General features: G+C 39.4%; 1 protein-coding gene across 1 annotated transcript in view; it reads left to right on the plus strand.

Annotated features, from left to right (window-relative positions):
- SIM1 (SIM bHLH transcription factor 1) overlaps positions 1-24,144 on the plus strand; it is a 76,523-nt gene that overhangs the window by 40,417 nt on the left and 11,962 nt on the right. The window contains exon 10 of the mRNA XM_055433352.2: positions 1,340-1,508. Within this exon, the coding sequence (XP_055289327.1) occupies positions 1,340-1,508 (169 nt within the window). The remainder of the gene's footprint in view (positions 1-1,339; positions 1,509-24,144) is intronic.

Below are 24,144 nucleotides of genomic sequence, written 5' to 3' on the forward strand. Positions count from 1 at the left end.
TCACTGAACGGTGCAGATCTGCCAACCACTCTTACGTGTATAATTTTATCAAATACTACACTTAACATAGCTGTCTTAATCTGAAGAGCATGGAAAATGCATGCAGAACATTTAAAAAGATAAACCCATTAGAGAAAGGAAAAATAATATAAGAAAAAAAATAAAGAGACAGTGGAGTTTGTGGCACAGAATTCATGCCATGAGGATTTGTATACTTGCTAGAGGTGGTGACACATCGAACTCAGGGCTTTTTGACTTCATTGCAAAGAAGGAAACATAACGCATGATATGATTCACAGTGCTTGTGAGATAAAAAGAAATCAATTACTCAGAAGCAGCCGGGCTAGTTCTGGAACCTGAGAGAAAATTCTCCCATGAGTCCTCATAAGGAAGACTCTGAAACATTTTATTTTGGCTGCCAGTGGGAAGGACTGATATCCTCTTATGAAACCCGAGGACTCAGCTCAGACTTCCTGCTGCCTGGGAGCAGGCTGAGGTGGTTGGTAGCTGTGGGCAGGGCCAAGCTGTTATCTTTAGTCCCTGAACACCTCAGCAGTACCTTCTCAGTGAACTCTCTTGAGATACACTTTTTCACATCACAGCCTCCAGTCATTATGTTTATTTCTTTATTGTTTCTTCTCCTCAAGAGATTGTAATCTGCACAAGGGTGCAGATTGTTTATCCTTTCATCTCCATATAGCACAAAGTCTGGTATATTTTAGGAGCCTAATAAATACTTACTGAGTAAAGGAGTAGAAAGAACTGGTGGGAAAGTATATCCTCAGTATAACTGAATTAGTTAGCCTGTTGAAAAAGGATTTTTAACTAGTTAGCCTGAATACCCTAGTTTGCTAGCCATATGGGTATTCGGAATGTTTACCGAGGATGACTGATCAAGGAACAGCTGATAAAAGACGTTCTTTTTGTCAATGATCAGATAGCATCAGTTGGTCAGTTTTCTGCTGAGCTCATCCCACAAATAGAAAATCTTTAGAATTTATAATCCATAACTCACCAGCAGGGACACAAAAGCTCAAAGAACTGGAATTCTATATTTATTTTCTACTACATAAAAATATTTATATATTTAAAATATAGTGAACAATATATAATCAAGGCATCTTCGTGAGCATATCATATAATTTGGCAGCTACATTCACAGACCTTTGTTAAATGTTAGGTACTTTCAAAATAATCAAGGTGTTTGTGGAAACCATTTATATGGCTAACTTTCACTTGATTCCTCTTCAAATATGAATGACTGTCATTTTCAGTAAGAGAATATGTGTATCTGTCTCCTGTGGTGGCCGATTAAGGGCTGTGTCTTCCTACCCTGCAGGGACACGGAATACAAAGGGCTGCAGCTCTCCCTGGATCAGATCGCAGCCTCCAAACCAGCCTTCTCCTATGCAGGCAGCTCCACTCCTGCCCTGACTGACAGCAGGAAGGGGGCCAAGTCCAGGCTTTCCAGCTCAAAGTCCAAATCCAGGACTTCCCCATACCCTCAGGTAGGTGCACTGCCACTTGGCAGTTTTCTTTTTCTGTGACTTGGTTTGGTCTTGCAGTGGAAGAAGTATTGAAGCTGTTTGGAATTAATTATCTGGCTTTAATACATTTAAAACTTCTATAAATCTGGAAAGCTTTCTAAAAATATCTTCTTCCTTTAAAATAACTGTGCTAGTAAAAATTCGAAGTGATCTTGTGGTTTACTGCTTTTATATGAAGGTTGTGAGAGACTTCATTGTAGTCAAAACCATAACTGTATTTTCAAGGAGAATGGTCCTGAGATTTTTCCTCAACAACGATTAACCGGAAAGATGGGGCAAGCATAGAAAAATATGGAAAACAAGAGCTTGATGTAGAAAAATGAAATCTTAGGACAGGAACTGAAGTCGAAGGATAAATTAAGAGGTGGAGGCAAAAGATCAAGGGTACATTTCACCATGAGATTTGAGCACAGATGGACTCTTTATGGGGAGGAATGAAACAAAGAGGGTCTTCCAGATGGCAGGGATGGTAGAAAAAGCAGCCCTCTTCTCATCTTTGCAAGGTGGTGAGCTGATGAGACCCAGAGGAGGTATTCCAGAAACACCGCAAGGTACAAAGACAAGTCCTGATGCTCGGGAGAAAGAAAAGAATGATTTTCCTTATCAGCTTCTGTGATATAGAAACTTGTCTATGTCAAATGTAGGCCCAACTCTCTCCTGGCCTGAAGGAAGTAGGACAGAACTGAGGATTTTTCACTCCCGGTACCCTGTGACCATCCTTTTCTTTAAGGGTGCTGCTGCTGCTGCTGCTAAGTCACTTCAGTCGTGTCCGACTCTGTGTGACCCCATAGATGGAAGCCCAATTCCTGCAGTTCATTAGGGTAATTCAGGAGATGATTCCCGGGCTGGTAGAAAACCCACTGGGATTTGGAGATATTTCATCAAGGTGGTCTTTATCATTTGTGTTTTTAATTTTTTAAAGTAAAAATGGCAATCTAGCAATTCCAGAAACTATTATTTCCTTATTAATCAGAGCATTTTTAATTCTGTTAATGACAACAAGTCTGTATTGTTTGAGGAAGTGTCATTCGTTGAGTTCATGGTCACTAAGAAGCTACTATTTGCTAGATTATTTTAGCTTTGTATGCGAAGATGAGAAGATCTGTGTCCCAGGGGACTGCTGTCACATGGTTTCAAATCTCCCACCAAGACCAGATTTCTTTACCCTGACAAAGCGTAAAGAGGAGTAGATGTGTGATACTGGGACATTTTTCAGTGTAAACATTCTGTTATGAAGACTGAGCACTTTATGCATAAAGTGCAATTTAGTTCAAGTTACTGTGGAGGAGGAGTTGCTTCTTTTTATTGAGTATCTGAAAAGCTTTATTTATTACTATCTCATACCTTGGGAAAAGAGTTTTACTGTCTCTTTTTATTACTTGGAAGAATGAATTACTCCTTTGGGTAATTTTATCCTTATATGGATAGGAGTGCTGGACACATAGATGAAAGAAACATTTAAATTAGGAAATACTAAGTTTAGAAGGAATCTGCCCATTGTTACACAGACAGAAATAAAGCTACAAAACCCAAATATCCCCCCTGAGCTTCCAAAACCTCACCATCTACATTTTCTTTCACCTCAGCTCTTAAGTCTAAAATTTCTTTAGTTTACACTAATGTTGAACTAGGGCTTCCCAGGTGCAATGGAATCCACCTGCCAATGCAGGAGACATAAGAGATACAGGTTGGATACCTGGGTCCGAAAGATCCCCTGGAGGAGGGCATGGCAACCCACTCCAGTATTCTTGCCTGGGGAATCCCATAGGCAGAGAAGCCTGGAGGGCTACCGTCCATAGGGTGGCAAAGAGTCGGAGATGACTGAAGTGACAGCACACAATGTTTGACTGTCTACAAATTGAAAAAAAATGTTTTAACTGCCATTAGACTGCTCCTTGGATTCATGTGAGGAGGAGTTAATTTGAAATTGTACATGTTTCATAGATTTTTTTTTAAAGCAATACAGAAGAGTGGAAAGTAGAATATCACCCACTATTTCCTCTTTTTCCCTCTCCAAAATGGTGGTTTTTTCTAGAAATGTACTATGATGCATAAAAATCATTCACGTGCACACACCTATGTTCACATAGAGTTTCTCTTGACTTTTTAAAATGTTCATTCTTGTGTTAATTCTTAGATAAATGCAGTCCTTAGAATTTTGGCCCTGTGTCTCATTTGGAATCTCAGTCATGAATTAAGTTTACTTAACATTTATGCACCTAGTAAAGGTTATTCTTTAATTGCGTTTGTTTTAGATAATGATGGTGCTAGGTCAGTCACTGACTGAGTTCCTAGTACACGGACTGCTGATATGTAGAGATCGGAAATGGAACACAGTCTTTGCTTTCAAGGAGCCATGCGTGTAGACAGAAAAGGGAACAGCCTTTGCAGTGAATTGTCCTAGGACAATTGTGCTAGGGTAAACAGCGGGTCCTCTGGAGGGACACGGTGGAAAAGCATGACATCCAGGGCAAACTCATCCATTTCTGCTGAAGGGAAACAACTCAGTACTACTATCTGGAATTCTACATCCTCAGAAATTTTAAAGAAAAGAAAATAATTTAGCTTCTCAAAAGTCTTCTTTGGTCCAAATCGCTCTTATATTATTGAAGAATACTTAGTTTTCAACTTTCTTGTGTTATTGCTATTATGTGTTGGTTTAGTCAGTGCTAGCTGAGTGCCTACATTGGAGAGATGCTATGCTGGCCATTGTATGAATGGGGGATAGCGGTTGAGTAGAAGGTGCTAGACTATAAAAAAGTGGTATAAGAAATGCCCTTAAGTGTTCCAGTGCAGTTGGAATGATAAGTTATAAACTAGAATGAGGAGCATATAGAGGATGATGTATATCAAAGGCTTCAAGAGAGATGTCAGTCTGTATGCCTGGGGAGGGTTGTTGACCTAGCTCTGGGGGTAGAATTCAGGTATATGCACATAAAGGAGAGGAGGGGACACTTCAGAAAGACCAAGACTCTGAAGAGAAGCAGGAACACCCTGAGTGTGACTGGGGGTGAAGTGGAGGAGACTGGGTCCCTGTGGTTAAGGACAAGGGGTTATATGTTTGGAAACATTCATTGATTGGTGCCAAATATCTGCAAGGCCAAGGCATTTGGATTTTGTTGTGTGGAAAACCAGTAAAGGTTTTGAACTGGAAATGAAGCATTAAGGTGGCTGAAGCAAGGCAGGCTACTCAGGAGGCTCATTTTAATAGTCCTGGGTGAGTCTAGGGGGGTCTGAGCTAAAGTTCTCAACTGAAGTGAAAAGCACTGTAGAGGAAGGAGGGATACAATTATTTTTATCCTTGACTGCTTGTACCTCTCCTCATTATAGATGTATTTTGATCATTATAGATTTATTTTTGAAATTATATATATTTGGTTGCACAGGATCTTTGTTGTGGAGCATAGGCTCTCTAATTGTAGTGCGAGGACTTAGGTACCCGGTGGCATGTGGGATCTTAGTTCCTGGACTAGGGATTGAACCCTTGTCCCCTGCACTGGAAGGCAGATTTTTAACTGCTAGACCACCAGGGAAGTCTCTGAAATTGTATTTTAAAGCTTACATTTTGTATTTAGTGACATGTGTTGAATTTTCCTTTAAATATTAATAGATGCACAATAAATATATTTTTATTTAAAAATGATAAATATTTTCATAGTATTTAATTTTAAATGCTTCTTCCTCCTCTCAAAAATAAAATCTTTTACTTTTTGTTGTTTCCATGTTTACATATTTTTAGTATGCAAATTCTCATCAGATTTTTCAAGAGGCTGTTTCCAGAGCAAAAAAAAAAAAAAAAATTGAGCTCATAAGGTAACATCTTGTGCTTTTTATTAGTTATGAAAATGATGTAATGATGTTATCAATATTATTTATTAAGCTCTTTGCTCTATTATGTATTAGGCATATCTGGAATTTTCTAACAGACATTTGATGAATAGCAGACAGCACCACTGCTTTTTGGAATTATTTAGGCACCCTTATTTGAAGATGTGAGACATGCACAAATTGTAATTCACTGTCACTACTCAGTTTGCAGTAGTAGATGAACTTTCAGGTCCCCATTTGGTATGAGATGTCCTTGGGAATGATTTTAGACTTGATTATATTATAGTCACTTAATGAATGACTCAATCACCTTTGTACCTCTATGTATTACTCGGGACAAGAGAGGTCAAAATTGTTTTGAATGGTTTTGAAAGATTTGTTGTAAGAAATGTTATAGATAACTCCCAAAGATTCTGCAGGTGGCTACTGTGCTGCTGTAGAGCTGTCTTAGCAGTATGAAAGTTGTATTTTATTGTTACTGGGTTTATATTGATGAATATAGCAACTTATTTTTTTCACAGTTCTGTTGAATTAAAAGTGTTGAGCTCATGGAATTTATTTTTCAGACCTTACCTCTAGCGATTGCTAGAGTCTCTTCCATCTATTTTGAAGGAACTAGTCATGGCTACTCCAATACAGTTGGGAGTTATCTTGACATACTGTAGCCACGTCAATCATGAATAAATTGCCTCCTGATTCTAGTTTCCTTTGAAACTTTTCCTCTTGGCATGTTTATGGCTGTTACATTTATTAGAGACAGTGCGTGCCCTCCTGTTTTATTGCCTCATTCTGCCCTCCTCTTGCTTTCTCCCTAGTCAGTAATAAGCAATACACTATATAATTCTGTAATAACAGTGCATAAAACTATGTATGCTTCTGAAATCTGAAAGTATTTAATCTCTTGTTACAGATACACTGTAACACCTGCAAGTTTAACTCCACATCTGTTACCTTAAATAATCCCACAGAACCCTCTTAATTTTCACTGCCAGCAATCTGGCTTTCTTTCGGTGAAGGTAGAAGCTCTCTTCTTGCAAAATTCTTTCTGGCCTCAAAAAAATACAACGGTGACTCCTATGCTGACTTTTGAAGCTACAGAGAAAAGAAGGGCCAAGAATTTCCCTTACACATGGTATCAATACTTTTATCAATACTAGGATAGATAGCTCTTCATCTCATGTTTTATATGTTACATGAAAACATGTAATCCTTGACCATTAACAACAAAAACTGTAATGCATCTTGCCAAAAAAAAAAAAAAGATTATCTTCTCTGAAATTCTTATACTGTACAGGCTTTTTATGTTTTCTGGTTGTGTCTCAACTTCAGATATTGCCTCTTCTATAGAAATATCAGTGGATTATTATTAGAAGATGAAAGGAAGAAAATTTGGAGGCAGTAAATGGGAATGTTAAGATCCTTGAGGACAGGAGATTTTGCCCCTGATAACCAGATTGCTTTGGGCACCCAAAAGCCCTTAGAACATATTGAGTGAGTAGGTAAATGAATTGATAGATGAGTGAAGTTGATAAGATAGGTGGATAAAGAAACAGAGGAGGGCCGAGATGACCAGGGTATAAGCCTTTCCCCAGAAGGCTTACAGATTCAGTGGGGGAGATAAAAATGTAAACAAAAACTTTAAACATGGTGTAGCATGTATGTGATAAAGGCATCGTCGGTAGAGGTGAAGCTCTGGTGGTGTCTTGGGGGCTCCCCTGATCTTCCAGCAGTGAACTGGAGGTGGGAGTTGGAGGCTGACAATAGCCTCTAGGCCTGGAGAACTTCATACCTTGAGGTGTTTCCAACAGGTTCAAATCTAGTTCTGTTTTGGGACTTCCGTGGTGGTCTAGGGGCTAAGACTCAGTCCTCCCAATGCAAAGGGCACAGGTTCGATCCCAGGTCAGGGAACTATATCCTGCATGTCCCAACTAAGACCCAGCACAGCCAAATAAATAAATAAGTACTAAAAAAATTATTCCTATTTGCAAGGTTTGCAGTGGGGCTGCAGATTGACAGTTAATAAGGCCCTGAACCCCTTGGGTGCCCTGTCAAAGACCAGACTTACTTTCCATCTCCAGCTGTGCTTTCACCCCTTACCCATTTATCCTTCTTCTCCCACTGTCTGTGTCCCAGGAACTCTGTCATGTTGGAGGATTGGAGCTCATCTTAATTTTCTGTCCACTTTGGAAAATTTTCATTTTCAGTCTTTCCTGCTTCTCAGATTGACCTTAAAGAACCACTGATCATGTCAGTGTTTGGAGAATTGCCACAGTCCTAGCTGTCACTCAAGGTCACCTATAATTGAGTCCTAAATTACCTGAACCCTGTGATCCAGCCAGACTTCTCTGCTCCCTCTTTGCTGAATGCTTTGTCCTTTCTTGCCTCCATGCTTGTGCTTATGCATTTATTTCTGCCTACATTGCCTCTATTTTTCAAAACTCTGCCTATCGTCTAAGGACTGAATGCTACCTCTTTCATGAAATATAACTTTCTCCTTTGTGCCTCTATTTAGAATAATCTGTCTTCTACTACCTTCTGGCTATGTCAGAGCTTCTCTTTTGGACTATAATATCTTTGCAAGTAGTAACCGTGTCTATGTCATAGCTGCCCCCCACCTTGACCCAGCATCTGTGTGTCGTCCACATATTCTCTCACTGAATGTTAATGAAATGAATGAATGGATAAGTAAAGACTTTAAGAAGAAGGTAGATACTTTGTTGGTTGCCTATCGAGACATTAAAAACCTCAAGGAGGGAAAATATTCTGCTACTATGGAATTTATAACCTATGTAGGGAAGCAAAAGATACACATGCAAAAAAACCTAAGGATGCTTTCACAAATACAAAATCTTGCAGTACAAATCAAACACCTACCTGCTGAGAGGAATTAAATGTGGTAGAATCTAGAAGCTCTTTCAAGAGCAAAACTTTGAACAAGTGTTCTCTGGCTCACATTCTAGGGCAGAGAACCATCTACATCCTGTCCTGAAGCGGGCTTTCTAGTCTCCACGTCTCCACTGTCATCTCCAGTGCAACCACAGAGAGAAGTGATAGCTGATATTTACTGTGTGTGTGTACGTGTGTGTTTTGATTACAAAATAATTGCCCTGATGTATCTATACAGTAAGTCCACTACATACAAACCTTCAAGTTGTGAACTTTCTAATAGTGAGAACGTATGTTCACATGTCCGATCATGTGAGTTAGTTCATGCACATTGTCACATGCGTGCATCCTCTAGAGATGGTTGTGCTTTTGTGTACTTTACTGTACAGTACTGTATAGAGTACAGTAGTACAGTATCTTTATTGCAAACTTAGGATGTCCGGAAGCAAGCTAAAAGCAGCAGTGACATAGCTGGTACTTTTCAAGGTACTGTACCAAAAGAGTAAAAGTGTTTTCTTTCTTGTTTGTTTGTTTTTTATTATTTGTGTGAAAAGTATTATGAACATATTACAGTACAGTACTACATGGCTGATTGTGTTAGTTGGGTACCTGGGCTAACTTCGTTGGACTTACAAACGAATTGGACTTATAACTGTACTCTCAGAACAGAACTTGTTCGTATGTAGGGGACTTACTGTAGCAGCAATGCTGTTTGGCTCTGCCTTCCATCTCAGAAACTTGTCTTTGTTTATGGGCTGAGCCCTAGTTTCAGGGTCCAATTCACATGATCAGTAGATACTTTCTAGATAATTCTCTTATTCTTTTAATAATCTAAGTGCATTTATGGTACTGTATCTTTATAGTTGTCTTCCATAAGAAAGGGATAAGTCTCTTAAAATTTTGGTTTCTTTGTTTGTTTGGTTTGGTTTTTGACCTCTGGACACAAAAGGTCTTGTGTAGGTCATGTTCCTTCACGATCTTTCCTGACCCTTAGCTCCTCCTCTATCCCATGCCCACTATCTTTGTCCAGTTCTGGGTCTTCAGAACACATCACAGTTAGACTACTTCATCAGCCTCCTATTGTTCTTTTGGTCTCTGATCATTTCTGCCAGAGTAAGCTTCCTGAAATACCCTTTTCATTGTGTACCCACTGCTCACCCCCTACCCCCCAAGCCCTACTTAAAAACCTGAAGAGGCTCTATGTTTGTTATAGTATGAAGTCCAATCTCCACAACCTGGTCCTGGCTACATCTTTGCATCTGTCAGCCACCTCTAGCCCCACCACATCAATTCTTCACTCTAGCTGTGTGCTCGCCTAAGGACACCTTTCCTGTTGAGCTTCTTAAATCCTACCCAGCCCCCCAAAGCACAGCTGCAGCCCACCTCTCATCCCCGCAGATCCCTGGCTATAAGGCATAATTCATGTTAAACACATCTCTCTTTCATAACATAGGATGGTTTGGATCTAGGGGAGAGTTAGTGTCAGAAAAGAAGTTGGGCAGCGGGCAAAGCAGCTGTGCTAAATCAAATGGAAAGCCTCTGCTTCTGGCTTAATGGAAATGATGGCTGGAATTTGTGATTCTGCCCTGCAGCTGAACAGGGGCGAAGCAGGGGGATGGCTGAATCCACCATCAAAATATGCCCAGGGAAATTTATTTTAAGAAAACTTATCAAATCAAATTTTATTAAAACCAAATAATCAAATTCAAGAGAGCAATGCCTTACTTGACAGTTTTTGGTGGGATCTGACCCAGTCATAATGGGAAAGTCGTAGAGTTAAGTTGGATTTGAGTATCTTTGCTAAGAAATTTAGATTTCCTTAACTCATACATCCTTCACAGATTTTTAGGAAACCCCTTTAAGCACATTTTGGCACATTGAATTGCAGTGTTTTTCTGGAAGGTCAAGGTCTGGATGTATATTATTTAACAGTTTGTGCTCTTTTAGTTTTCCTTATTGTACTTGACTTAGAAGATGAGAAAGTAGATCCATCCTTCCATTTACAGACACCAGTTTGAAATTGATTACCTCGGTAGAGGGCCTTTGAGTTTTAGTTTCTTTTCACAAAGTTATAAGTCTGATAGATCTCCTCTTTCAGCATGCAGAAGGTCAGTGATATTCCTGCCAATAATCTGTTGGCCCAAGTCTAGGACAGTGCCAAGAGCAGCCTGGGCAGTCGTCCTTTGTCGAGACTCAGAATAAACCAATGGAAAGCCAGACAAAGCTGCAATAAGGGGTTGGAGCAGGTGGCACCACCTGCACCCATCTAATTCAAGCCCATCTAATCTGCCACTTATATGTGAAAAATCAAAGAGTGAGTCACAGTATCAGTGAAAAGATGGAAGTAGTTCTGGCTCATGCTCAAAGCCCATCAGGGAAGAAGATTACCATTAAAACTAGTGCTACTGGTCCTGGAAACCCAGGATTTATCCAATGGGCTAAAGCCACTTCTGTATTATCAATGCAAAGTTGAGATCTCCTTGATCATTTACAGCTGTGTGTGCCAGGACATTAAAGGGCCTAATTAAATGTTTATTACCTTTTTAAAATCTTCAGTGCAGTGAAGATACCTGCCAGCCTTTGGGACTTTACCTTTGGATTTATAGACGGATGTGGACTGTGGATTTCATGGTTGGGAACAGCTCTGTCCATATGGAACCGTCTAGGGGATTCCTTACAGAATTAAGCTGGAGAAAACCCGGCCTCTGGTTCCGAATGCTGGTTCCAGCTGCACGTCACCCTGACAGCTAATGAGATGTCGACTGTACTTACTTTTCTGTGAGAAAAATGACTGAACCAGATCCCAGCGACATTTTTGTAACTGTGGGGGGTGGATTAAGAGAAGGCCTATGACATTTCAAACCACATTTGAGGCACATAAAAAAACTTCCCATGTTTCTGCTTCATGAAATTTATCAGGAACTTACAGGTATGAAAGATTTCTCACCAGAATATTCTTTGAACTAAAAATAACTAAAATGTGGGTTAAAGCTAAATATGTCACAAAAAACAACAGATTATATACTATGAGTGAAGCAGATCATAAAAATAATGAGTGAAAAATCTTGTGAACCCATTCTTTAAAACTGTCATCTTCGTCTGATTGAAGATGACAATTTATACCATTTTCTAAAATGAAGGGAGAAATGGCCTAAGTATTTTAAATGTTTAATGATTAAATTTTGAATCAGTATTTGCTAATTATTCGTAGTTTAAGCAGAAATATTTATTGTGTAGTTCCTCTAGTGGAGTCATCCTTGACTGTGGAATGTGACTCAAGATTGACATTTTTTTCTTTAAAAATGAATTCTCTAATTTTCCTTGAAGGTTTCCTTAAGCTTAACTCCTTTGAAGTTGTATGTAATTAAACAGAATTTCATTTAAAATTTCATAAGGATGCTTTTCCAATGCTAAACATGTGTGAGACTTATGTAGAAATCATGTTATATTTAGCCTTTTTAAATGTATGTTCTTGAATTATGTTCCTGAATGTTCCTAAATTATTCTTGCTGTTGATTAATTAGACAATAAATTACACATGAAGTAAAAGCAAAAATTTCCACCTACCATTAATAGGAGTGCAGGAATGAAACAAATAATGTCTACTTGATATCTTCTTTGCAGTTTCATTTATTTATAATTTCTAGGTAGTAAAGTTTTTCATGTTAGAAATGGAATTTATTATTTGACTGCTATTCAGTTATATTTTCACAGGCAAATGTTTTCATTCAGCCCTTCAGATTAGCAAAATAATTTGCATAATTGTCATCTTAAAATGCATTTGATTTTGACATTAGTTTTTCTCTTACGCTTATGTTTATCCTTGACAAAACCCCCGGCAATTTCCAATGTGTATAAACCAAAGCCGTTCTTCATAGCAAACACAACTCCTGTTTGAGGGAAGCACCCCCAGCAGTGGGGGCTATTTTAATGGACATGCTGTATTACTTTAATCTAACCCTTTTACCATCTGTTCTTCCCATAACAGTGAATGGAAAAAAAAAGGACATATTTTATGTTTCAGGGTTACATTAGGAAAAAGTAAGATAAAAGTGATTTAAAAGCATGCATATGTTCTCAGTACAATGCAATCTGCCTCTGTGATGTTTTTTTCTCATGGTTCAGACACAAATCAAGAGAAAGCTGTTCATGCCTGATAGAGTGAAAGTTTTTCATAGAAAACAGGACTTTACCATAAGAGGGTCTCTCTCTATATTTTACAGCTAAAAATGATATTAAAAAAAAACCTCAGTGAGCTGCCAGAATAAAAATAGATAATGATAACATCTATCGTTGAAACATCTGGCATTTTTCCTGAGTTGCCTTGTTGCTGCCACATCCAGATGAATGCAGAGCACCTGTCTGGAACATGCTGTTGAGGCAGGAGAGACTCTCATGACTGTTATCAAAAGGGGAATATCTGTGCTGTAACTGTTGTGGAAGAGCATTTCAGTACGAAGAGGACGTCACCGAGGCTGTGTGGAGATGGTCTGCTGGAAAGTAGAGGCTGGAGAAAGCTCCCTTTGTAAGAACATGCTTGGGGACCTGGGGTCCATTACTGCTGCACGGAGGGTGGGACACTGCTGCTTTTGTTAGCTAGGTACCTAAGTCTAGACGAGTCCAGGATTCTGGAAAGAGCAAAGATTCTGGAATTGCGTCTCTCCTCTTAAATATCATACTCATGTGAACTTGAGCAGTTTAGGTTTTTTGTTGTTGCTTCATTTGTTGCATCAGTAAAGGGATTAATGATACTTTTAAAATGTTGTGAGCATTTAATAATATAATGTCTGTGGGATCTCAGTACAGTGACCAGAGCAAAGCAAGTATTTGATAAAGGTAGTGTGATGGGTTGTTGTGTGATGGGTATTAGTTAGCATACGCAAATCATATGGTAAACTGCTTGTTAGTCATAAGTTCATTTTCTCTTCCCAAGTAGCTACAGTGTTAATAGAGAGTAAGAACTCCCTTCTTTGAACTCCTTCAGTTCAGTTCAGTCACTCAGTCGTGTCCGACTCTTTGCGACCCCATGAATCACAGCACGCCAGGCCTCCCTGTCCATCACCAATTCCAGGAGTTCATTCAAACTCATGTCCATCGAGTCGGTGATGCCATCCAGCCATCTCATTCTCTGTCATCCCCTTCTCCTCCCGCCCCCAACCTTTCCCAGCATCAGAGTCTTTTCCAGTGAGTCAACTCGTCGCATGAGGTGGCCAAAGTATTGGAGTTTAAGCTTTAGCATCAGTCCTTCCAGTGAACACCCAGGATTGATCTCCTTTAGAATGGACTGGTTGGATCTCCTTGCAGTCCAAGAGACTCTCAAGAGTCTTCTCCAGCACCACAGTTCAAAAGCATCAATTCTTCAGCGATCAGCTAACTACATGCTTTTCTCTTTGTTCAGCCCTTGCCATTTTTGAACTTGTATTAAAGTTATGTCTTGTGCATTATTTATACTGCTTCTAATATGAAAACCCTGAATATGAAGCTGTATTTCTCAAATCACTTGGCATACTGCCTTGCTAATATTAGATGTTCAGTAAATATCACAATGAATCATAGAATGAATTGTTGTAAATAGTTTCCATTGAATGCATGTAAAACCCCAGCTGATGGCTCAGATTTTTAACGGATGAAGTGTCAGTCTCTTCTAGAAGGAATGATTCTTTCACGAGCCCTGAGTCTCAGAGGAGAGCTGGGGGCTGTGACTGGCATCTGACATCCATTGCTGGCAGGCATCCAAGCTCTTTGCTGGTTGGTGTTAGCCCACCTTTGGTGGGTGACATGTGGTTTCAAGTTTATTAGAACCAGGGCATCCTTTATCTGGCTCATTTTTTAAATTTACCAACATGAAAGCCTGTTTTGAAAATTAAATTTTAAATAAGAAATAGGGGTAAATTAAGGTGCAGAGTATTCATAGTAATAAATTTCCTAAGAAAGAAAAACAGAGGTTTCTTCAAAATTAACCAAAAATTAGTTTCAGTAAACTTTCTTTCATTGTTGATAAAATCTAATTAAAATAGGGAATCGAATCATTCCGTTTCTTAAACAGAGAAGAAAGTGTCATTATCTTTTGAAAAGAAAGAGCAGATATTCTATCGGTTCTAAAATGTGATTTTTGGTTTACCTAAAAATGGTCTAGATATCAACAAATGCTGGGAGAACCATCCACAGGTGCCAGCTAATCGAACATAAGTGTCCTCTCTCTCCACCCTTGAAACATATCTGTGGGCTTTCTGTCAAAGTTAAGTGATAAGAATCGTTGGTACCAAAGGGTATTTGAACCTTGAAAATCAGAGCATTTGGAAGAAAAGACCATAATGTTTAGGTGATTGGCCAGTCACCTGATTTCTTTTTGCAGCTGGGATGTTGATTTCTTTTTTAAAATTTTTATACTGAAGTATAGTTGATTCATAATATTGTGTTGGTTTCAGATGTATAGCAACTGTGATTGTTATATATACATATATATTTAAGATTATTTCCATTATAGTTTATTATAAGATATTGAATATAGTTCCCTGTGCCTTACAGTAAATCCTTTTTCTTATCTATTTTATGTATAGTAGTTTGTATCTGTTAATTTCATACTCCTAATTTATCCCTCCCCCTTCCCTTTGCCATTTGGTAACCCCAAGTTTGTTTTCTATGTCAGTGAATCTGTTTTTGTTTTGTGTATAGATTCATTTGCATTATTTTTTAGATTCCACATATAGGTGATAGCATATAATATTTGTCTTCTTCTGTCTGATGTACTTCACTTGGTATGGTATTTTCTAGGTCCACCCATGTTGCTGCAAATGACAATATTTCATTATTTTTTATGGCTAATATTGCATTGTAAATATACACTATATCTTCTTAAACCAGTCATCTGATGATGGACACTTGGGTTGTTTCCACATCCTGGCTGTTGTAAATAACACTGCCATGAACACTGGGGTGTATCTCTTCGAATTAGAGTTTTTATTTTTTCCAGATGTATACCCAGGGGTGGAATTGCTAGATCATATGGTAGTTCTATTTTTCATTTTTTGAGGAACCTCCATACGATTCTCTGTAGTGGCTGGACCTATTTACATTCTCACCAGCAGTGTACAAGAGATGTTTTCTCCAAAAGAGATGTTGATTTCTTGATATCCTTTAACCTATGTGTTTTATCTCTGACATGCCTATAGGATGGAACTGAAAATATGATCTCTAGATGAAACAATCTAGGGAAAAAATCATTTTTACAAGACTGTGGTATAACTATTCCTGTCTACTGAAAAGAAAATCATTGATTAAGGACCTTTAGGTCCCCAGCCTTTTTGGCACCAGGGACCAGTTTCATGGAAGACGGTTTTTCCACAGGCCCAGGGTGGAGTGGGGGAAGGTTTTGGAATGATTTAAGTGTATTACATTTATTTTGCCTACTGCTCACCTCTGTTGTGTGCAGCCTGGTTCCTAACCGGCCATGGACCACTATTGGTCTGTGGCCCCAGCAGCTGGGGACCCCTGTTTTACACGTTACATATATAGCTGTAACATTTGCATTTGAAGAGTATTTCGATGCATGTTATTTACTTGATCTTCCCTGGAATGGTATAATGCAGGCAGTCTCTTCCTGTTCTGCAGATGGAAAAATCAAAGCCCACAGGAGGTGATCTTCAGAACAAGTCATGTTGGATGATAGTAGATCAGGATCCACCCATACTTGAATTCAGATCTGAATGCTATTTTTACTGAAATCCCTAATTCATAACTTAAAATAATATTTTTATGCACAAAATACTAATCATCAGTAATGAGAACAAAGATATTTAATTAAATTATAGCTTTATCAGTGCATGTCTCTATTTCTTCAGAAAAAAAAGTTTAAAACAAATGGCCTTGTCTCTAATCATTCTATAAAAATGAAATATTTTGCTTTATAGGATTTTCTTATTTTAAAATACTTATGTTGAGGAAATTCCCTGATAGTCTAGTGGTTAGGACTTGGTTCTTTCACTTCAGGGGCTCTGGTTTGATCCTTGGTCAAGGAACTAAGATCCTGCAAGTCATGTGGTGGGGCCAAAAACAAACAAATGAAAACGAAACACAAAATCTTAACTTTGAAATGTATTTCTGCCTACTAAACCTAGGTTCACTACAGCTTAACATTTTGCCATATTTGCTTTGTCATATTCTCTTTCTCTTTTCCCATCTGCCCTCATTTCTTATTTTTTCTGAGCCAGCTTAGAGTGGGTTCCATATATAATACCTCTTTATCTACACCTTACTACTCAGTGTATCAATATATTGCTTGGTGTAGTGGTTTCTTAGCAGTGGGGAATTGCAGTTTTTGTTAACTGCTGCCAAATTCCCTTCCATAGAGGCTGTTATCAGTCTGCATTTCCATCAGCAGTGGGTGGGACAGAGTACCTGTTTGCCAACACTCTGCCAAGCAATGTATTGTCTGTCAAGCTTTTGAATGTGTGATAGTCTAATGGTTAAGAAATGGTATCTCAGGGACTTCCCTGGTGGTCCAGTGACTAAGACTCCGAGCTCCCAATGACAGGGGCCCCAGGTATGACCCTGGTCAGGGAACTAGATCCCACATGCTGCAACTAAGACTTCAAATGCCACAATTAAAGATTCCACGTACTGTAAGATCCCAAAGATTCTGTATGCTGCAATTAAGACATGGCACAGCCAAATAAATATTAAAAAAGAAAAAGAAATGGTATTTCATTGTTTTAATTTGTATTTATCTTATGCAGATGTTAAACATCTTTTCATATGTTTAGGCTATTTTAATACTTTTTATGAATAGTAAGTTTATGTCTTTTGACTATTTTTCCTGTGCTTTCTTTTCTTCTGTTATTTTTCCAACTTTTGAATAGAGAATTGAATTTATGTTTATTCTTTCACTTTTATTGAATTAGGTATCTAAAGCTATATATCCTGTAAATCTAGATATGTATTATTTTCATTATCCTTTTCCTATTTGCCTATTTATTTGCCTATTTTCCCCAGGAGTTAGTTTTGTTTTTTTAGGTGGAAGGATTATTTTTTAATTGTTCTTAACTTTTACTTGTTATTCATTGAAGTCAGAGAGTATTATTGTTTATAATATTTCTACTTGATTAAATTTCCTAAGTTTTTTTTATAACCTAATATTTTATGAATTTTGATGGCTCATTATGGATGCTGAGGCTTATTCCTTATTATCAGTGTGTAAAGTCTGATATATAACCATAGCATTTATTTATTTATTTATTTTACATCTTCTGTAGCTTTCCTTATTTTGGAGGGATTTGCCTTATACTGAAAGTGGCATTTTAGTCTCTTATTATTAGGGTGTTGCTCCTTGTATCTCTATGGCTTTGGTTTTATGTAGCTGTTATCACCAAGTTATATGATGCATGGATAGAAAGACAAGAAAAAAAGAATGTTTTTTAAGGAAGAGAATAACATGATTAGATAGGAGTTTCAGAAAGATTTCTGAAGTGGTTAGATTCCGGGAAACCCCAACACCAAGCCAGGGTTTTGGGAGTTTTGGGGAAGTGGCAACCCACTCCAGTTTTCTTCTCTGGAAAATTCCGTGGACAGAGAAGCCTGGCAGGCTACAGTCTATGGGGCTGCTAAGAGTAAGAAGTGACTGAGCATACATGCATGCAAGGGGCTCATTTGTTGTTCCTCTGGCAGGTAGACATCAGAAAGACAGAAAATAGGTTAGTGGTTTCCAGGTACGGGAGAGAATGAAGAGTTACTATTTAATGAGAAGAGAGTTTTCCAAGATAAAGGTTTTGAGATGGGCAGTGATGATTGCATAGGAATGTGAATATACTTAATGCAACTGAATTGTACACAAAATTGGGTAGGATTGAATGTTTTATGTTATATGTTCAGTTCAGTCGTGTCTGACTTTTTGTGACCCCATGGACTGCAGCACACCAGGCCTCCCTGTCCATCACCAACTCTCGGAGTTTACTCAAACTCATGTCCATCGAGTCAGTGATGACATCTAACCATCTCATCCTCTGTCGTCCCCTTCTTCTCCTGCCTTCAATCCTTCCCAGCATCAGGGTCTTTTCCAATGGGTCAGCTCTTTGCATGAGGTGGCAAAAGCATTGGAGGTTCAGCTTCAGTATCAGTCCTTCCACTGAACACCCAGGACTGATCTCCTTTAGAATGGACTGTTTGGATCTCCTTGCAGTCCAAGGGACTCTCAAGAGTCTTCTCCAACACCACAGTTCAGAAGCATCAGTTCTTCGGTGCTCAACTTTCTTTATAGTCCAACTCTCACATCCATACACGACTACTGGAAAAACCATACTTTTGACTAGATGGACCTTTGTTGGCAAAGTAAAGTCTCTGCTTTTTAATATGCTGTCTAGGTGTGTCATAACTTTTCTTCCAAGGAGCAAGCGTCTTTTCATTTCATGGCTGCAGTCACCATCTTCAGTGATTTTGGAGCCCCACAAAATAAAGTCTGTCACTGTTTCCACTGTTTCCCCATCTACTTCCCATGAAGAGATGGGACCAGATGCCATGATCTTAGTTTTCTGAATGTTGAGCTTTAAGCCAAATTTTTTACTCTCTTTCACTTTCATCAAGAGGCTTTTTAGTTCTTCTTCACTTTCTGCCATAAGGGTGGTGTCATCTGCATATCTGAAGTTATTGATATTTCTCCCGGGAGACTTGATTCCAGCTTGTGCTTCATCCAGCCCAGTGTTTCTCATGATGTACTCTGCATATAAGTTAAATAAGCAGGGTGACAATATACAGCCTTGACGTACTTCTTTACCTATTTGGAACCAATCTGTTGTTCCATGTCCAGTTCTAACTGTTGCTTCCTGACCTGCATATAGGTTTCTCAAGAGTCAGATCAGGTGGTCTGATATTCCCATCTTTTTAAGAATATTCCAGAGTTTGTTGTGGTCCACACAGTCAAAGTTTTTGGCATAGTCAATAAAGCAGAAGTAGATATTTTTCTGGAACTCTCTTGCTTTTTCGATGTTGGCAATTTGATCTCTGCTTCCTCTGCTTTTTCTAAACTTGAACATCTGGAAGTTCATAGTTCATGTACTGTTGAAGTCTGGCTTGGAGAATTTTGAGCATTACTTTACTAGCATGTGAGATGAGTGCAACCATGCAGAAGTTACAATATTCTTTGGTATTGCCTTTCTTTGGGATTGGAATGAAACTGACCTTTTCCAGTCCTTTGGCCACTGCTGAGTTTTCCAAATTTGCTGGCATATTGAGTGCAGCACTTTCACAGCATCATCTTTTAGGATTTGAAATAGCTCAACTGGAATTCCATCACCTCCACTAGCTTTGTTCATAGTGATGCTTCCTAAGGCCCACTTGACTTCGCATTCCAGGATGTCTGTCTCTAGGTGAGGGATCACACCATTGTGATTATCTGGATCATGAAGATCTTTTTTGTACAGTTCTTCTGTGTATTCTTGCCACCTCTTCTTAATATCTTCTGCTTCTGTTAGGTCCATACCATTTCTGTCCTTTATTGAGTCCATCTTTGCATGAAGTGTTCCCTTGGTGTCTCTAATTTTCTTGAAGAGATCTCTAGACTTTCCCATTCTGTTGTTTTCCTCTATTTCTTTGCATTGATCACTGAGGAAGGCTTTCTTATCTCTCCTTGCTATTCTTTGGAACTCTGCATTCAAATAGGTATATCTTTCCTTTTCTCCTTTGCTTTTCACTTCTCTTCTTCTCACAGCTATTTGTAAGGCCTCCTCTGACAAGCATTTTGCCTTTTTGCATTTCTTTTCCTTGGGGATGGTCTTGATCCCTGCCTCCTGTACAATGTCATGAACCTCTGTCCATAGTTCTTTAAGCACTCTGTCTATCAGATCTAATCCCTTGAATCTATTTGTCACTTCCATTGTATAATTGTAGGGGATTTGATTTAGGCCATACTTGAATGGTCTAGTGGTTTTCCCTACTTTCTTCAATTTAAGTCTGAATTTGGCAATAAGGAGTTCATGATCTGAGCCACAGTCAGCTCCTGGTCTTGTTTTTGCTGACTGTATAGAGCTTCTCCATCTTTGGCTGCAAAGAATATAATCAATCTGATTTCAATGTTGACCATCTGGTGATGTCCATGTGTAGATTCTTCTCTTGTGTTGTTGGAAGAGGGTGTTTGCTATGACCAGTGTGTTCTCTTGGCAAAACTCTATTAGCCTCTGCCCTGCTTCATTCTGTACTCCAAGGCCAAATTTGCCTGTTACTCCAGGTATTTCTTGTCTCCCTACTTTTGCATTCCAGTCCCCTATAATGAGAAGGACATATTTTTTGGGGTGTTAGTTCTAGAAGGTCTTGTAGGTCTTCATAGAACCGTTCAACTTCAGTTTCTTCAGCATTAGTAGTATTCAGGGCATAGACTTGGATTACTGTGATATTGAATGGTTTGCCTTGGAAATGAACAGAGATCATTCTGTCGTTTTTGAGATTGCATCCAAGTCGTGCATTTCAGACTCTTTTGTTGACTATCATGGCTACTCCATTTCTTCTAAGTGATTCTTGCCCACAGTAGTAGATATAATGGTCATCTGAGTTACATTCACCCATTCCAGTCCATTTAGTTCACTGATTCTTAAAATGTGGATGTTCACCCTTGCCATCTCCTATTTGACCATTTCTAGTTTGCCTTGATTCATGGACCTAACAGTCCAGGTTCCTATGCAATATTGACAGCATCGGACTTTACTTCCATCACCAGTCACACCCACAACTGGGTATTGGTTTTGCTTTGGCTCCATCTCTTCATTCTTTCTGAAGTTATTTCTCCACTGATCTCCAGTAGCATCATGGGCACCTACCAACCTGGGGAGTTCATCTTTCAGTGTCCTATCTTTTTGCCTTTTTATATTGTTCCTGGGGTTTTCAAGGCAAGAATACTGAAGTGGTTTGCCATTCCCTTCTCCAGTGGACCACATTTTGTCAGAACTCTCCACCATGACCCATCCGTCTTGGGTGGCCCTACATGGCATGGCTCATAGTTTCATTGAGTTAGGCCAGGCTGTGGTCCATGTGATCAGTTTGGTTAGTTTCCAGTGACTGTGGTTTTCAGTCTATCTGCCTCCAGTGGAGAAGGATAAGAGGCATATGGAGGCTTCCTGATGGGAGAGACTGACTGAGTGGGAAATTGAGTCTCGTTCTGATGGGCAGGGCCATGTTCAGTAAATCTTTAATCTAATTTTCTGTTGATGGGTGGGGCTGTGTTCCCTCCCTGTTATTTACCTGGGGCCTAACTATGGTGGAGGTGTAATGAAAATAATGGGGGACCTCCTTCAAAAGGTCCCATGCATGCACTGATACACTCTGTGCCCCCAGCCCTGCAACAGGCCACTGCCAACCCACACCTCTGCCGGAGGCTCCTGGACACTTACGGGGAAGTCTGGGTCAGTCTCTTGTGGGGTCACTACTTCTTTCTCCCGGGTCCTGATACACACAAGGTTCTGTTTGTGCCCACCAAGAGTTTGTTTCACAGTCCTTTTTAAGTTCTGGCAGCTCTATGGTGGGGTTAATGGAAACCTCCTCCAAGAGGGCTTATGCCATACCCAGGTCTGCTGCCCAGAGCCCCTGTTCCGGTGGCACTCCACTGCTGACCTGTACCTCCACAGGAGACACTCAGGACATAGTTCTGTCTTAGTCTCTGTGGGGTCTCTGCGTCCTGGTGCAGACAAGGTTTGTTTGAGCCCTCTGAGTGTTTCTGGCAGGAATGGGGTTTGATTCTAAATGCGATTTCGCCCCTCCTACCGTCTTGCTGGGGCTTCTCCTTTGTTCTTGGACGTGGGGTATCTCCCCACAGTTGCTCAAGCACTGCGCAGCCGCCGTTTCTGCACCTACCGTCTTACTAGGACTTGTCTGCCCTTGGACATGGGTTATCTCTTATGTGTATTTACTACAATTAAAAATAATTTTAAAAAGAAAAAGAACCGTTACAGAAGCCCTGGAAGTGGGAAAAAATGCTGCTATAAACATTCATGTATCGGTTTTTAAATGAATATAATTTTCATTTATCTGGAAAAAGTGTCCAGTTTTGCATATAGCAGTTGCACATTTAAGCTTTTTAGAAACTTCTAAGCTCTTTTCCAGAGGGGCTATATCATTTTACATTCCTATCAGCATTGCATGAGTGAGCCAGTTTTCCTTCATCTGTGTATTGTCATTTGGTATTCTCAACTATTTTTTTATTTTAGCCAATCTAATAGGTATGTGGTAATATTTCTTAGTTTTTTAAATTTTCCATCATGTTTTGTCATCTCTTTATCTACTGGGTGAAATATCTCTTCATGTCTTTTACACATTTTAGTGTTTTATTGTTGAGTTTGGGAGTTCTGGATTTTGCTTGATTTTGAGTTCCTTACCTGTGGCCAGTGCTGTGAGCTACTAAATACTGACTTGCGTTCATATTTTGGCATTTATTGAGCTCTTTCTTTCTGAGGATAATTTTCTTCATTTTGCCTATGTCCTCAGTTCCTTTCTCTCTCTCCCTCCCCACTCTCTCTCTCTCTTTTTTTTCACGTAGTCTCTTAAACCTCTCTGTACCCTACTCTCTGTACCCACAGGCTCACAGCAACTGCTGTTGGACTTTCCTTTTTTTACTTATAAGTAATTTGAAATTTGGTGTCTTCCTTGCCTCCTAGTAATGTTGATAGCATAGGTCATGTGAGGTTTAATTTGTGCTCCTTGAAAACCTTATGGTTTCTTGGGGGAGGATGTGTGAAGAGATGCAAATTCAAATGGATGCTATTATCCTTCCTACTCAGAAGCCTCTAGAATGGAATGATTTATTGACCAAAAGTCCTCATAATACCTATAAAATTTGTGTTATGAGATACTTGGGGGGAAATTAACATTAGAGCAAAATTATGACTGACATAATAGCCTTCATCTTATAACCATGAAAATAAAAATTATTGGACCTGTATGATAGTTCTAATTATCTACTTTAAATAAGTGCAACAGTAACAGGCATAGGGATCATGTGTTTCAACACTAGAAAGGATACCAAATAATTGTTTTATCATAAAGAATATTAGAGCTGGAAGAAAAGTTCAAGGACTACCCTAACCTAATATGTCATTCTATAGCTGAGGCTAAGAAAGATAAATTTTCCTTAGGTTACCCTGGTGGGCTACGGTCCGTAGGGTTGCAAAGAGTCGGATACAACTGAAGCGACTCAGCACGCATTCACACCCTGAGAGTTACTATCAAGAATGGATCTGGAACCAAGTCTCCTGGCTCCCTGTCTCTAGGGCCTCTTCCATTAAATGGCCCCAACCCTGGTTCAACTTTTCCTGTTGGGACACAAGAAATTAAATCAGTTGCCTGTGACTGTCCATGTGGTTAAGTAGCAAATGTAGATGCCAGGGAGACCAGGAGTCTTCGTCTATTGCACTCATTCACAGGCCATGTATGTTGCCTGGCTGCCTGGCTCCCTTTCTGCCTTCTCTCTTTCCTCAAACATGTCATGAACAATTAACTACTTCAGATCAAATTACAGGGTTGTAGTGTTCACGAAGTATGATCTGTTTTAAAGGGCGGACATGGCTCACAGTTTTTTGTTTTGGGGGGCTTTTTTTTTTTGTCCCATGAGGGTTCTTAACTTCCCACCAGGAATCAAACTGGTGCCCCCTGCAGTGGCAATGAGGAGTCTTAACCACTGAACACCAGGGAAGTTCATGGCTCCCAGTTTTGATGGTGCACTCAGGTTCAAGTTTATAGACCTTCTCTTGTAAAACAGAGCTTTATGGCTTGGCTTTTCCTCCATACCTCTAAAGCAGTGGGAGGGCTCAGTCTAACTGAACCACCCAGCTCCCACCTGCTTGAAGGTCTGTGCCCGCGCTGCTGTGGTTTCCTGATTATCGACAAGAGCCTTCTCTGTCAAATTCTTCTT

This window comes from Moschus berezovskii, chromosome 10 (genome assembly GCF_049115385.1).
Source record: "Moschus berezovskii isolate FMDL1 chromosome 10, NW_MosBer_1.0, whole genome shotgun sequence".
Classification (NCBI taxonomy): domain Eukaryota; kingdom Metazoa; phylum Chordata; class Mammalia; order Artiodactyla; family Moschidae; genus Moschus; species Moschus berezovskii.